A 12,938-nucleotide genomic window follows, 5' to 3' on the forward strand; every position below is an offset into this window, starting at 1 on the left:
GAACCACCCCAGATGTGAGAGCAGTACTCCATACAAGGACGGATCAGTCCCTTGTATAACTGAGCAACTGGTCAGTAGAAAAGTTTCGACATCTATAATAGGACACCCAGTTTCACTGAGGCATACTTAGCAATTCCCGTAATGTGGGGTTTCCAAGAAAGAGTGGACGTCACAGTAATACCAAATATGTTCATTGAGTCAAGAGGTGGATTTGCAAAACCATCAAAGGAGAGACGAGACTTGTGAGGAGTCTTCGATAGAAATATGGGTAGAAACTGGGTCCTGGAGGCATTAAACTAAACAAGATTTTGTCTAACCCTCTGAGATATCCTGTCCAAGTCTGAGTATACTGAGGAAGCTGTGTCACGACTAGATGCAGATCGAGTGAGAGAAGAGGGAGCAGAACTGAAGGATGCTGAGCCGTCAGCGTATGAGTGCACTGGATTACTTGTGGAGGAGAGGAACTCGTTGAAAAAAAAAGGAGAAAAAGTGTAGGGAACAGGACAGAACCTTGAGGGACACCCCTGCTGATGGAGAAATGGGGGAGGCTGATCCATCAACATCCAAAGAGGAAGATCGGCCGGAGAGGAAGCTAAATATGAAGGAGCAAAGTGAGGGAGGGAAGCCAAAAGAGGGGAGCTTAGAGATGAGACACACCCTGTCAAAAGCCTTAGGTATGTCAAGGGCAACTACACATGACTCCCAAAAAATTTTCGGAGATGCTGACCAGACATTAGTAAGATAAGAAAGAATATTACCAGTGGATCTCGCCTTACGCAAGCGAAACTGCTGATCAGAGAGAAGACTGATTTTTGAGGTGTCTAAGAATATGGTAGTTTGATGAGGGATTCAAAGACTTTGGAAATAGTAGATGTCAAAGCAATTGAACGATAGTTAGAGGGGTTAGAACGGCCATCCTCCTTAGGAATGGGATGTATCAGTGCATGCTTCCAAGAAGGAAAGAAATGTTTTGGTTTTTAAACAGAAACGGAACACGGGCAGAACAAAGCGCAAGTTCAGAGGCACACTCTTTCTGTACACAGGGAGGCATGCCGTCAAGGAACATAAACCTGGAAAGATATTACGGGAAGAAGCATAGGATTAGTAAGGGGAATGTGAAGGAATGTTAGTCACTGAAGGTGGAGTTAGAGGAGGAACCAAAGAGAGTTGCTTTGTCTACGGGAGAGGCAGCTATAGTAGAGTCAGACCGGAAAAGTGAAGGAAAGGTAGAGCGACAGAAGTTGTTAGAGATGCCCTCAGCTAAAGACCAGAAAGACATCAGTGGATGACGAGGAGAGGTTATCTCTTTTTCTTTGAATAAAGGAACGCTTCGCCTCACAGTTAACGTGCTTGCAGTGATTACGGTCAGTGATGAAAGCTGAATGGGAGCTAGAGGAAGGAGAGTTTTTCCAGGCCCGATATGCCTGATCCCTTGCGTGAATGGCCTAAGAACAGAAATGGTTGAACCATGGATTGGATGAACAGGTCGTCTTGGAGGAGGGGATAAATGCTTCCATTCCCGCAATAATAACCTCTGCTATGAGTCTGGCGGAGACATAAGCATCACCACATACATGAGAGACAGTAACAAACCCATGGAAAATCAGAAAAGAAGTTACGTAAGTTCTTCCGGTCAGCTTTGTTGAAATGGGAGTATTTACGCTTAAAAGAGGCTGCTAGAGGGGAAGGTGCCGTTAGAATAGATACATTTGTGAGTTTGATAAGATGAACCTATTCGGGGCGACAATGTGTATTACAGCGGGACGGACTAGAGGTGAAAAACAAATCCAGGATATTAAAAAGAGTGGTCACTGCAGTCAGGAGTATGGTTAAGGTGTGAGATAATTTGCTCAAAATCATTGAGAATAGAGAGCGTGAGGGCTTCCATCACTCCACCATCCGTATGGAAGGAATTCAACCATTCCCTATGGTGAACGCTGAAATCTCTGAGGTAGATTGACTGAGTTTGGAAGATTGTCTGAAAAGAGAGTCGAGAGTAAATATGAATGAAATCAAGGTTATTAGGTTTAGCAAGGTTGAGGGACAGGATAGCTGGGATGTAAGTTTATATGAAGAAAAACTGAAAGTGTTTTAGATACCAGGGGGTGGACATGGCAGCGAAGGAAACCATGGAAGCGAAAGCGAGTTATAGGGGAGGTGAAGCAGCAAAGGTTCTGGGAGCTGTTGAATGTGGAGAGAATACTTTATCTCGGAGAGCAAAAATGGGTATTTTTAAAGGATTGATAGTTCCAACAATAGTACATGGATGTGAGGCATGGGTTGTGCGGGGGAGTGAGGATGTGTTGTTAATGAAATGTTTGAGGTCAACATGTGGTGTGAGGTGGTTTGATCAAGTTATGAAAGGGTATGACAGATGTTTGGTAATAAAGTGAGTGTGGTTAAGATAGCTGAAGAGTATGTGATGAAATGGTTTGGACATATGGAGAGAATGGGTGAGGGTGGTTGACAAAGAGGATATATGTGTGTCAGAAGTGGAGGTAACACAGAGAAGCAGGAGACCAAATTGGAGGTGGAAGCATGAACTGAAAAAGAATTTGAGCCATCAAGGCCTAAACCAGCACAAGGGTGAAAGGCGTACACAGGCCAGAGTGAACTGGAACGATGGGGTATACTGGGGTCGACGTGCTGTCAATGGACTGAACCAGGGCATGTGAAGAGGCCTGGGGAAACCATGGAAAGGTCTGTGGATCGTGGTTGTGGATAGGGCGTTATGTTTTCAGTGTATTGCGTATGACAGCTAGAGAATAGACGTGAGCGAATGTGAAGTTTAGTCGTCTGCTTCTGGCGTTACCTCGCTAACGCCGGAAATGACGAACACAAGTATGAATATATTGGTTCGAATCCTGGATGCGGAAGTCTGTCCAAAGTCAACCCAGCTGTTCATCCATCCTTGGGGGGTTGGTCGATAAAATGGGTACCTGGCTCAGGCTAACATAGAAAAAAAAAAACTACCTTCCTATCTGTTTGTCTACCCCTCTACCTATCTCTCTGTGCCCAGCCTTTCTCTATTTTCTCTGTACCTTGCATTCCTCTCCAGCCTCTCGGTCACCTCTCTCACTTCCACCTTCACGGCCCCAACCCACCTCGTCCTTCCGACCTACGTTTAAATTAGATCCTTTTTTTTTCCTCCCTCCGCACTGACCCTCTGATGGCCTCCGTCAGGGCGTTACGATGGTCCTCAACAGCCACCAGCAGTGACAGGATGACTCTCACAGCCATGTTGACAGCCCTCCTCTGGTGAGTACAGACCCGTAGAAAAACGTCTCTACTGTTCTCTCCTCAACACTGTCCATTTCACCAGTGCATTAGTAATGTTAAGATATCATAATCAGACACCCCCTCCCACTATCTAGGAAACTCCAATCATAACCTCCTTCAATGATCACACTGACACCACAGCTCGAAGAGACAAATCACGAGTCACTTGTGAAATCCTGCACGAGAAGTAAACAGCCAGAGGAAGCCCTGTGTTGGCATGTCTTACTTGGATGATTAAGAACGAAAGACAAAATGTATGAATGACTGAAGGCCAAGAATCGCCTCAAGAAACATAGCAATCAACCCAGACTATAAAAGAAATTTGTCTTGGATGATATGTCTATGGTCGAGCTGGCCCAACGCCGTCAATCGTGACGTCAAGGGTACTCACGTCCAGAGCTGCAGAATAGTTCACGTTTCCCCGAGTCTTAAGCAATAGCATGATACGATGAAGAGCAAAACATTAACAAATGTGTTGATTTTCCTCGTGAGTTTTTCAGGAAAGTTTAAAAAAAAAAAAAAAAATCGGCAGCGTTACAAGCCGGAGCTCAAAGAAGCTCGCAAGAATGGCCCTGAGTGACTGTATCACATAAGACTCATCAATATACTCCAGCAAGCAGGTAAGTAGAGCTCTACCAACCTCCTCTCTTACGGCAAATGGTCCCAGAATTGTTCCGTGTACAGAAGAAAGGCACTCAATCCTAAGCCAGGGACATTCCCTACAAAAAGGAGCCACAGGACACAAAAGTTGATGGTTCGCTTCCTCACCACGGAAACAAGAGCTCTACCTATCAGCCCTCGACAGATATAACCCACATACTAGACTCACGGCTACACCAGAAACACAGCTCATGTCAGTCAATCTTTTCATCAGAGAAAGGGGGCCAAATGAGGATTTCCCTCAAAGGCTCAGTCCTCTGTTCTTAACGCTACCTCGCTGGTGCGGGAAATGGCGAATAGTACAGAAAAAAAAAATATTTCATACCTATATCCATAAAGAAAGCGACGTCATCAGGAAATATTCTTACCTAAATCCTATTACAGCCACTTAATTCTCTCTTCTGATAAAATCAATTCACACACGACAGGCTTCCGATGATGACGATAAGTTTAAGAACAAAAATAAAAAAAACAGGAATCGCAGCGTTACAAGGAGCTCAACAAACCTCGGAAGAGATGGCTCCTGAGTGACGTATCAAGCCATCATATATCTCCAGCAACAGTAAGTAAGCTCTCACGCAATCCGTTGTTCCATAGAGAAAGGCATCAATCTTCAAGAGGCTACATTATGGTTCGTTAACGCACTACTTCGCTCCGTCGACAGGAATGAACGTCACAAAAGATATTTAGACCAGCGACAATCTTACAAGGAAAGGGCCACGAGCATTTCCCAATCTGGAATTCGCAAACTCCGACAAGTGACGCTAACTCGATGTAAACAATACAGATTCACACTCACCGAAAGCCCTCATGTCGTCAATCTTTCTTCAGAAATGGGTGCCAATGAGGATTATCCATCAGAAAGGAACAATCAGTTCTGCTTAATGCCATACCTCGCTGTTTGGCCGGTCAAGGAGTGGGAACTTTTGCATATCCTAGACACGACTAAGGTACACATACCATGTGGGATATCAACAACGCAGATTGATATGCTAGTTTCATCTGCGACTATGGCGATCAACTAGACAGAGGAAATTCCTGCCAAATTCCTCCTCAATTGATGGGCAAAGTCCTCACGTGAGTTTCTTCCTTTGCAGGTATGCATCTAGCATCAAGGAGCTTAAGCTATCAGCGCATCTTAATAACAGATTGAAATATTCTATTTTAGGGCGACATTAGGGTTTCTTAGGAGGAGGTGCTGTCTATGGTTCTGGATGGTCTGTGTTAGGCTGTGGCAAGTGGTTTTTGGTGGGTTGGGCTGAAGGACCAGTGACCTTTGAGGAAGGTCATTAAGCCCACAGCCATTTTTTTTTTTTTTTTTTTTGGTGTTACATGCTATTGTGTGACATACCTAACCGCCCTATCATCAACTAATATATCTAAATAAAAATTTTCTGAAATAAATAGAACATTCAGTTCTAGAGACAAACAGGAGTCATAACGAGATGATAAACCATGGTAATACATAGTACAAAATATATAATACAGGAATTCTGTCTTATCATGAATTCCATGATCAGCTCTGCCTTATTCATTCACCCTAGGTCGGAGTCATCGAATCAATTCTTAATGATACAAATTTCTCGGTTGTCACAAAAGGCAATGAATAATTTTCCTTTGTCAGTTGTATGTAGAGCATCTATGTGTTCTACTCCTAGAGATTGACTGTAGTCTGTGCGTTGTATGGTGGGTGGGGGCGTTAACGGTGTAGGCCTGATGGTGGGTGACATAGGTTGTGTTTAATATGTGACTGGGAGCTATCACGACTTCCTCCCTCCTCCTGTTTGCACGGTGGGCCGTAGCCCAGCCAACCCCTTTCAAGTTCCAAGTTACAGCGTCGTACCGCAGGTTGGTCCAACATTAACTTAGTGAATTAAAAATACTACGACTTTTTTTTTCCCCCCACCATGAAGTCCTGCAGTCGACTCGGTAAGTTTGCGTGTTTGTACACTGACATAATATCATAGTGACCCGGGCACGCAATGGAAAATGATGGATTTATAACATGAATCCAATTCATTAGTAATGCAGCCTCGTGCCTGGTTTGGATCTGTGATAAACAATGCACTATCCTGTATTCGCACGAGTTACGAATACAGACGGGAAGGAAGGCACCGATCTGCCCACTGTGGTGGAGGATAGCAGCGATCGAGGAGAAATGGGTAAATACATGCAAATTTCGAGATCATGACAACCCGAAGACAGAAGCGTTCTCTTCGGTTGCAAGATACTTGCGAACACAAGGTGGATACCAACACGTGTAATGCTCCTTACTCTTGCACACAAATGGGTAGTAGTCTACAGATAATAACCTAACACACACACACACACACACACACACACACACACACACACACACACACACACACACACACACATACACAAAGGATGTGGTTTGAGAGGAGATATATGAATGATGATCCATTGTTGTTTGATATCAATTCTTATTATTTCTTGTAATGCTGTGAATGGAAGACGTCAGGAATAGGTCAGACAATAATGTTCTAAATTATTCAAGATGCAATGTTCATGAGGATATAAACCCAGATTTCCCACCTAGGGTTAATGAATAAGGCAGAGCAGATCATGTAATGCATGATGAGACAAAATTCATGTAATGTGTATTTTGTACTATGTATTATCATGGATTATTATCTGGTTATGATTCCTATCCGTCTCTAGAACAATAAGTAGGAAAATGATTCATTTACAATGTCTTTCACAAAGTTTCGAGTGTGTGGCCACAATCTGGCTATTGAGACGGGAAGGTGGCTTTATATGATTTGAATTCCATACATATTTATTGTCTTTGTAAACTGTGGTCAATAAACATCTATCTATCTATCTGTGTGTGTGTGGGGGGGGGGCATACATAAATAGGAATAAAAACATGGTGTATATATATATATATATATATATATATATATATATATATATATATATATATATATATATATATATATATATATATATTATATATATATATATATATATATATATATATATATATATATATATATATATATATATATATATATTATATATATATATATATATATATATATATATATATATATATATATATATATATATATATATATATATATATATATATATATATAAAGTTAAGAGGCAGGCAACACGAGTGTACAACGCTCTCCCCTTAGCACACAAAAAGTGATCACGCAAGCACACACACACACACACACACACACACACGTGACTATCTTTCTCTCTCATCACCAACTGTACATGGTTGACAGGAGCTCATGTCTTGAGGTCTCGAGGAGCAAGTGGGAGGAGGCGAGAGTCGCCCTCCCTCTCACCCAACAGGCACCAGGCGAACCGCCCGCCCACCCGACGCCCCAGCACCTCACCCAAGTCGAGGACAAGCCCACCCGACGAGAACGAAGCCTGAGTGACGAGGACGGCAGTGACCAGGCCATGAGTGGCAACGTAAGCCTGAGTGACGAAGGTGGAGCGACCAGTGGCAGCACCTCCCGGAGCTTCTTCGCCCGAGATCCCATATTGCCCGACGACTACATCAAGGAACAGAGGCCCGGTAAGTGACGAGGGGTGACCAAGCAATGTGGGAGAGGAGTGACCGAAGAGCCTGATGGAAGGGGCATGCAAAGTGACGTGGAACTCTATCAGAAAGTAGTAGTATGGCACACTAAGGGAGGAGCGTGAGAGACAAGTCATGTGAGTGGCAGACTGACGGAGGAGTGTGAATGGTACACTGACGAAGTAGAGTGGACCACTGACGAAGGAGTGCGAGTGGACCACCGACGAAGTACTGTGAGTGGTTGACTGACGAAGTACTGTGAGTGGTTGACTGACGAAGTACTGTGAGCGGTACACTGACGAAGGAGTGTGAGTGGTACACTGACGAAGGAGTTAGAGTGGTACACTGACGAAGTACTGTGAGTGGTACACTGACGGAACAGTGAGTGGTACTCTGAAGAAGCAGTTTGAGTGGTACACTGACGGCGTGGTGTTAGTGATACACTGTCGGAGCGGTGTGAGTGGTACACTGTCGAAGCTCTGTGAATGGTACACTGACGAAGCAGTGTGAGTGGTACACTGACAAAGTGCTGTGAATGGTACACTGACGGAGGAGTGTGAGTGGTAAAATGAAAAAAGTAGAGTGACTGCTACACTGACGAAGTGCTGTGCGTGGTGCAGTGACGGAGGAGTGTGAGTGGTACACTGACGAAGTAGTGTGAGTGGAACACTGACGAAATAGTGTGAGTGGAACGCTGACGGAGCAGTTTGAGTGGTAAAATGACGAAGTATGAGTGGTAAAATTACGTAGTATGAGTGGTACAATGATGTAGTGTGAGCGGTACACTGACGGATCAGCATGATTGAAGGAAAAGTGTGAGTGGTGTAATGACTTACTGAAAGCTAAGGAAGGAGTGGTGTGAGGCATGTGTTGTCGTGGTGAGGGTGAGGATGTAGTACAGGTGAGGCAGTAGTGTGGGTGAGGGAGTACGAGGGTAGCGTAAGGCAGTACGGGTCGGTATCGCTCGTGTCCAGGTTACTGCTGTGGCCATAGAGAGAGAGAGAGAGAGAGAGAGAGAGAGAGAGAGAGAGAGAGAGAGAGAGAGAGAGAGAGAGAGAGAGAGAGAGAGAGAGAGAGTTTAACCACTAACTACCATTTTCTTTTTCGTACTTACAAACATATCGACTTTCGTGCTTAGGGTATTTTGTTTTTCAATTTCATTTTGTCCTTTTCTTTTCTTTGGTCAAGTATTGAACAATTCATCATATAGCGAGTGCAAAAGTACGTGAGAAAGTTCGGTACGTAATCTTTGAACTGTCAAAAGAAGAATGTTTGAATTTTTCATGCCAATATCCAGAGTGCATGAGAGGCTTGGTCTGGCAGCTGCATGACCCCTAGCATGAACCATTGTAATCCAGCATATCAAATTCCTTGAAACGCGCGTCACACATCATCAATAAGAACAACTACACCTCATATGAAAACGTCACATATGACCATTTCACCAGACGGCATATTAACTGATTTATCGTTCGTTTAACCTACGCTTGCTATCAATGGTCTTCTACACGCACATTGGTTTGACACACACACACACACACACACACACACACACACACACACACACACACACACGCACGCTACCCTCGTACTACCTCATCCACACTACTGCCTATATATATATATATATATATATATATATATATATATATATATATATATATATATTACTTTGTCGCTGTCTCCCGCGTTAGCGAGGTAGCGCTAGGAAACACGAAAGAATGGCCCAACTCACATACACATGTATATACATACACGCCCACACACGCACATATACATACATACCTATACATTTCAACGTATACCTACCACACATGAAATGCCCCCCCCCCCTTTCTGGCACATATATTCTTTCCTCACTCATTCACTCATATGGGGAAACCAATTCAACACACCCTCTTCTATTCTCTCAACCACACTTTTTATTACCACAAATCTCTTTTCACCCTTTCATTACTTACTGGATCAAACCACTTCATACTACATACTGACCGCAAACATTTCATTTCCAACACATCGATCTTCCTCTGCACAACCCTATTTATAGCTCATGCGTCGCGAGCATATAATATCGTTGGAACTACTACTTCAAACATAGCCATTTTTGCTCTCCGAAAAAACATTCTCTCTTTCCACACATTTTTCATCACTTCGCTTCCATGGTTCCATTCGCTACCAAATCACTCCCAGATATGTAAAACACTTCACTTCTTCCAATTTTTTCTCCATTCACACTTACATCCTAACTTTTCCCTCAATTCTGCTGAACCAAATAACCTTGTTCTTATTTGCATTTGTTCTCAATTTTCTTCTTTCACATACTCTTCCAAAATCAGTTACCAACTTCAGTCACCAACTTCTGCAGTTTCTCACTCGAATCAGCCATTAGTGCTGTATCATCAGTGAACAACAAATGACACTTCCCAAGCCCTCTCATCTCTAACAGACTGCATACTCGCCCCTCTCTCTAAACCTCTTGCTTTACCTCCCTCACCACCCCATCCATAAACAAATTAAACAACCATGGGGACATCACACATCCTTGCCGCAGACCGACCTTCACTGGGAACCAATCATTCTCCTCTCATTCTATTCGTACACACGCCTTACACCCTTGATAAAAACTTCTCACTGCTTCTAGAAGCTTACCTCCCACACCATATATCTTAATATCTTCCACAGAGCATTTCTATCAACCCTATCATATGCCTTCAACAGCATAAATGCTACATATAAATCCAAGTTTTTCTAAGTATTTCTCAAATTCTTCAACGTAAACACATGATCCACACAACCTCTACCATTTCTAAACCCACAGCGCTCCTCCCCCGTCTGATGCCTTCACCCTCTCCCATACAATTTTCCTGGAGTACTCAACAAATACTCTAGTTTGAACATACTTTTATCCCCTTTGCCTTTGTTGAATGAAACTATACATGCATTCCGCCAATCCTCAGGCGAGGATTGGCGTGAGTATCCTTACCAACCAATCGACAAAATAGTTACCCCGTTTCTTAATAAGTTCAACTACAATATCATCCAAACCCGCGGCCTTGCCGGATTTTATCTTCCGCAAGGCTTTCACCACCTCTTCTCTCTTCATCTAACAACGCTCTCTGACTCTCACTTCGCACACCACCCCGACCAAAGCACCCTATATCTGCCACTCTTATCATCAAACACATTCAACAATCCTTCAAAATACTCATTCCATCTCCTCGTCACTCCATCATTACCTGTTATAACTTCCCCCTTGTCCCCTTTACTGATGATTCCGTGGTTCACCCCGGACGTTTCACATGCCCTGGTTCAGTCCACTAACAGCTTGTCGACCCTAGTATACTACAACGTTTCAACTCACTCTATTCCGTGCACGTCTTTCACCCTCCAGCACGCTCAGATCTCGATCGCTATAACATCCTCTTTGTCGATCTTACCTCATTCATTGTCTCCATATGTCTAGACCATTTCAGCAAACCCTCTTCTGCTCTCAAACCACACTCTTTTTATTACCTCACATCTCTCTTACCCTTTCATTTCTTACTGTCCTCAAACATTTAATTTTCAACACATCCACCTTCCTCTGCATAGTCTCATCTATAGCTCATGCCTCGCATCCACATAATATTTCTGAGACTAGCATTCCTTCAAACATACCCATTTTTTCCTTCCTCGTTAAGTTTTTTCTTTTCACACATTCTTCAGCTTTCTCTGAATCTTCCCCCACCCTATGACTTGCTTCCGCTTCCACAGTTCCATTCTCCAACATGTCCACTCCCAGATATCTAAAACACTTCAATTCCTCCCAGTTCTTTCCGTTCAAATTCACACCCCCAACTAACCAGCCCTTCAACCTGGCTAAACCTTTTGACTTTACTTTTATTCACATTTATTCTCAAGTTCCTCCTTTTACACACTCTTCCAAACAACGCCACCAGCTTCTGCGGTTTCTCACTCGAATCTACCACCAGTGCTGTATCATCAGCAAAAAACAGACTTACTTTCCAGGCCCTCTCATCCCCTACAGACTACTTACTCGCCTCTCTTTGCAAGACTTTCGCATTAATCTCCCTAACCACCCCATCCATAAACAAACTGAACAACTATGGTGACATCACTCACCCCTGCCAGAGGTCAACCTTCAATTAGAACCATTCACTCTTTTCTATTAGTACTCGTACATATGTCTTACATCCTTGATGAAAAAAAAAATTCATTGCTTCTAGTAGCTTTCCTCCCACATCGTATATTCTAAAGATTTTCCACAAGGCATCTCTATCAACCCTATCATTTGCTTTCTCCAGATCCATAAATGCCACATACAAATCCATCAGTTTCTCTTAAGAATTTTTCACACACATATTCTAAAGCAAACACCTGATCCACACATCCTCTACCACTTCTCATTTCAAACAGCTCCTCCCCAGTCTGATGCTCTGCACAAGCCTTCACCCTCTTAATCAAAACCCTCCCATGCAACTTACCTGGTACACTCAACAAACTTGTACCTCCGTAGTTTGAACCCTCACCTCTATCCCCCTTGTATTTATTTATACACTTACACAATACATGCAGTCCCTCAATCCCCACGCACCTCACCATGGTCCACAAATACAAAGATAAATCTTACCTACCAATCAATAACACACTGGCGGTTAGCACTTTATACTCCTGTTTTCTTACTCTGAACTCACTCTTGACAACGTGGAATATGAAAGCGTTTGACACTTCATATTTTTCGTCTCCTTGTACTTTCACCTGCATCTGTACACTTCTTACTTGCATATATCCTCCATACTTGATTTAAGTTTCCCGCGTTGGCGCCAGGAAACAAGAAGAAAGGCACATTTGCTCACACACACACACACACACACACACACACACACACACACACACACACACACACACACACATACACACAACACACAAACATACGTCATTTATCTATTCATCATACTTAACCGCTGTTTCCAGCGTCAGCGAGGTAGCTCAAGGAAACAGACGAAGAATGGCCCAACCACCCACACACACACACACACACACACACACACACACACACACACACACATATATATATATATATATATATATATATATATATATATATATATATATATATATACATAAACGCCTATAAACGCCCGCCACACACAGCGAGGTAGCGCCAGGAAACGACAAAAAGGCCACATTCGTTCACACTCATTCTCTAGCTGTCATGTGTAATGCACCGAAACCACAGCTCCCTTTCCACATCCAGGCCCCACAGACCTTTCCATGGTTTACCCCAGACGCTCACATGCCCTGGTTCAATCCATTGACATCACGTCGACCCCGGTATACCACATCGTTCCAGTTCACTCTATTCCTTGCACGCCTTTCACCCTCCTGCATGTTCAGGCCCCGATCACTCAAAATCTTTTTCACCCTATTCTTC

General features: G+C 43.3%; 1 protein-coding gene and 1 long non-coding RNA gene across 4 annotated transcripts in view; one reads left to right on the top strand and one right to left on the bottom strand.

Moving 5' to 3' along the window:
• The window catches only part of LOC139749211 (uncharacterized), an 87,918-nt gene that overhangs the window by 7,849 nt on the left and 67,131 nt on the right, over positions 1 to 12,938 (bottom strand). The window lies entirely within an intron of this gene.
• Positions 1 to 12,938, top strand: part of LOC139749198 (glycine receptor subunit alpha-2-like) — a 73,631-nt gene that overhangs the window by 5,112 nt on the left and 55,581 nt on the right. For 2 of the 3 annotated variants that reach the window (XM_071662881.1, XM_071662889.1), the window contains exons 1-2: positions 2,900 to 3,258; positions 7,203 to 7,501. In XM_071662881.1, coding sequence (XP_071518982.1) covers positions 3,170 to 3,258; positions 7,203 to 7,501 — 388 coding nt within the window. In that variant the 5' untranslated portion in view covers positions 2,900 to 3,169. Of the gene's footprint in view, positions 1 to 2,899; positions 3,259 to 7,202; positions 7,502 to 12,938 lie in introns of those variants that run through there. The other variant, XM_071662898.1, reaches the window with a different exon arrangement.

The sequence above is a fragment of the Panulirus ornatus genome, chromosome 1 (genome assembly GCF_036320965.1).
Source record: "Panulirus ornatus isolate Po-2019 chromosome 1, ASM3632096v1, whole genome shotgun sequence".
Classification (NCBI taxonomy): domain Eukaryota; kingdom Metazoa; phylum Arthropoda; class Malacostraca; order Decapoda; family Palinuridae; genus Panulirus; species Panulirus ornatus.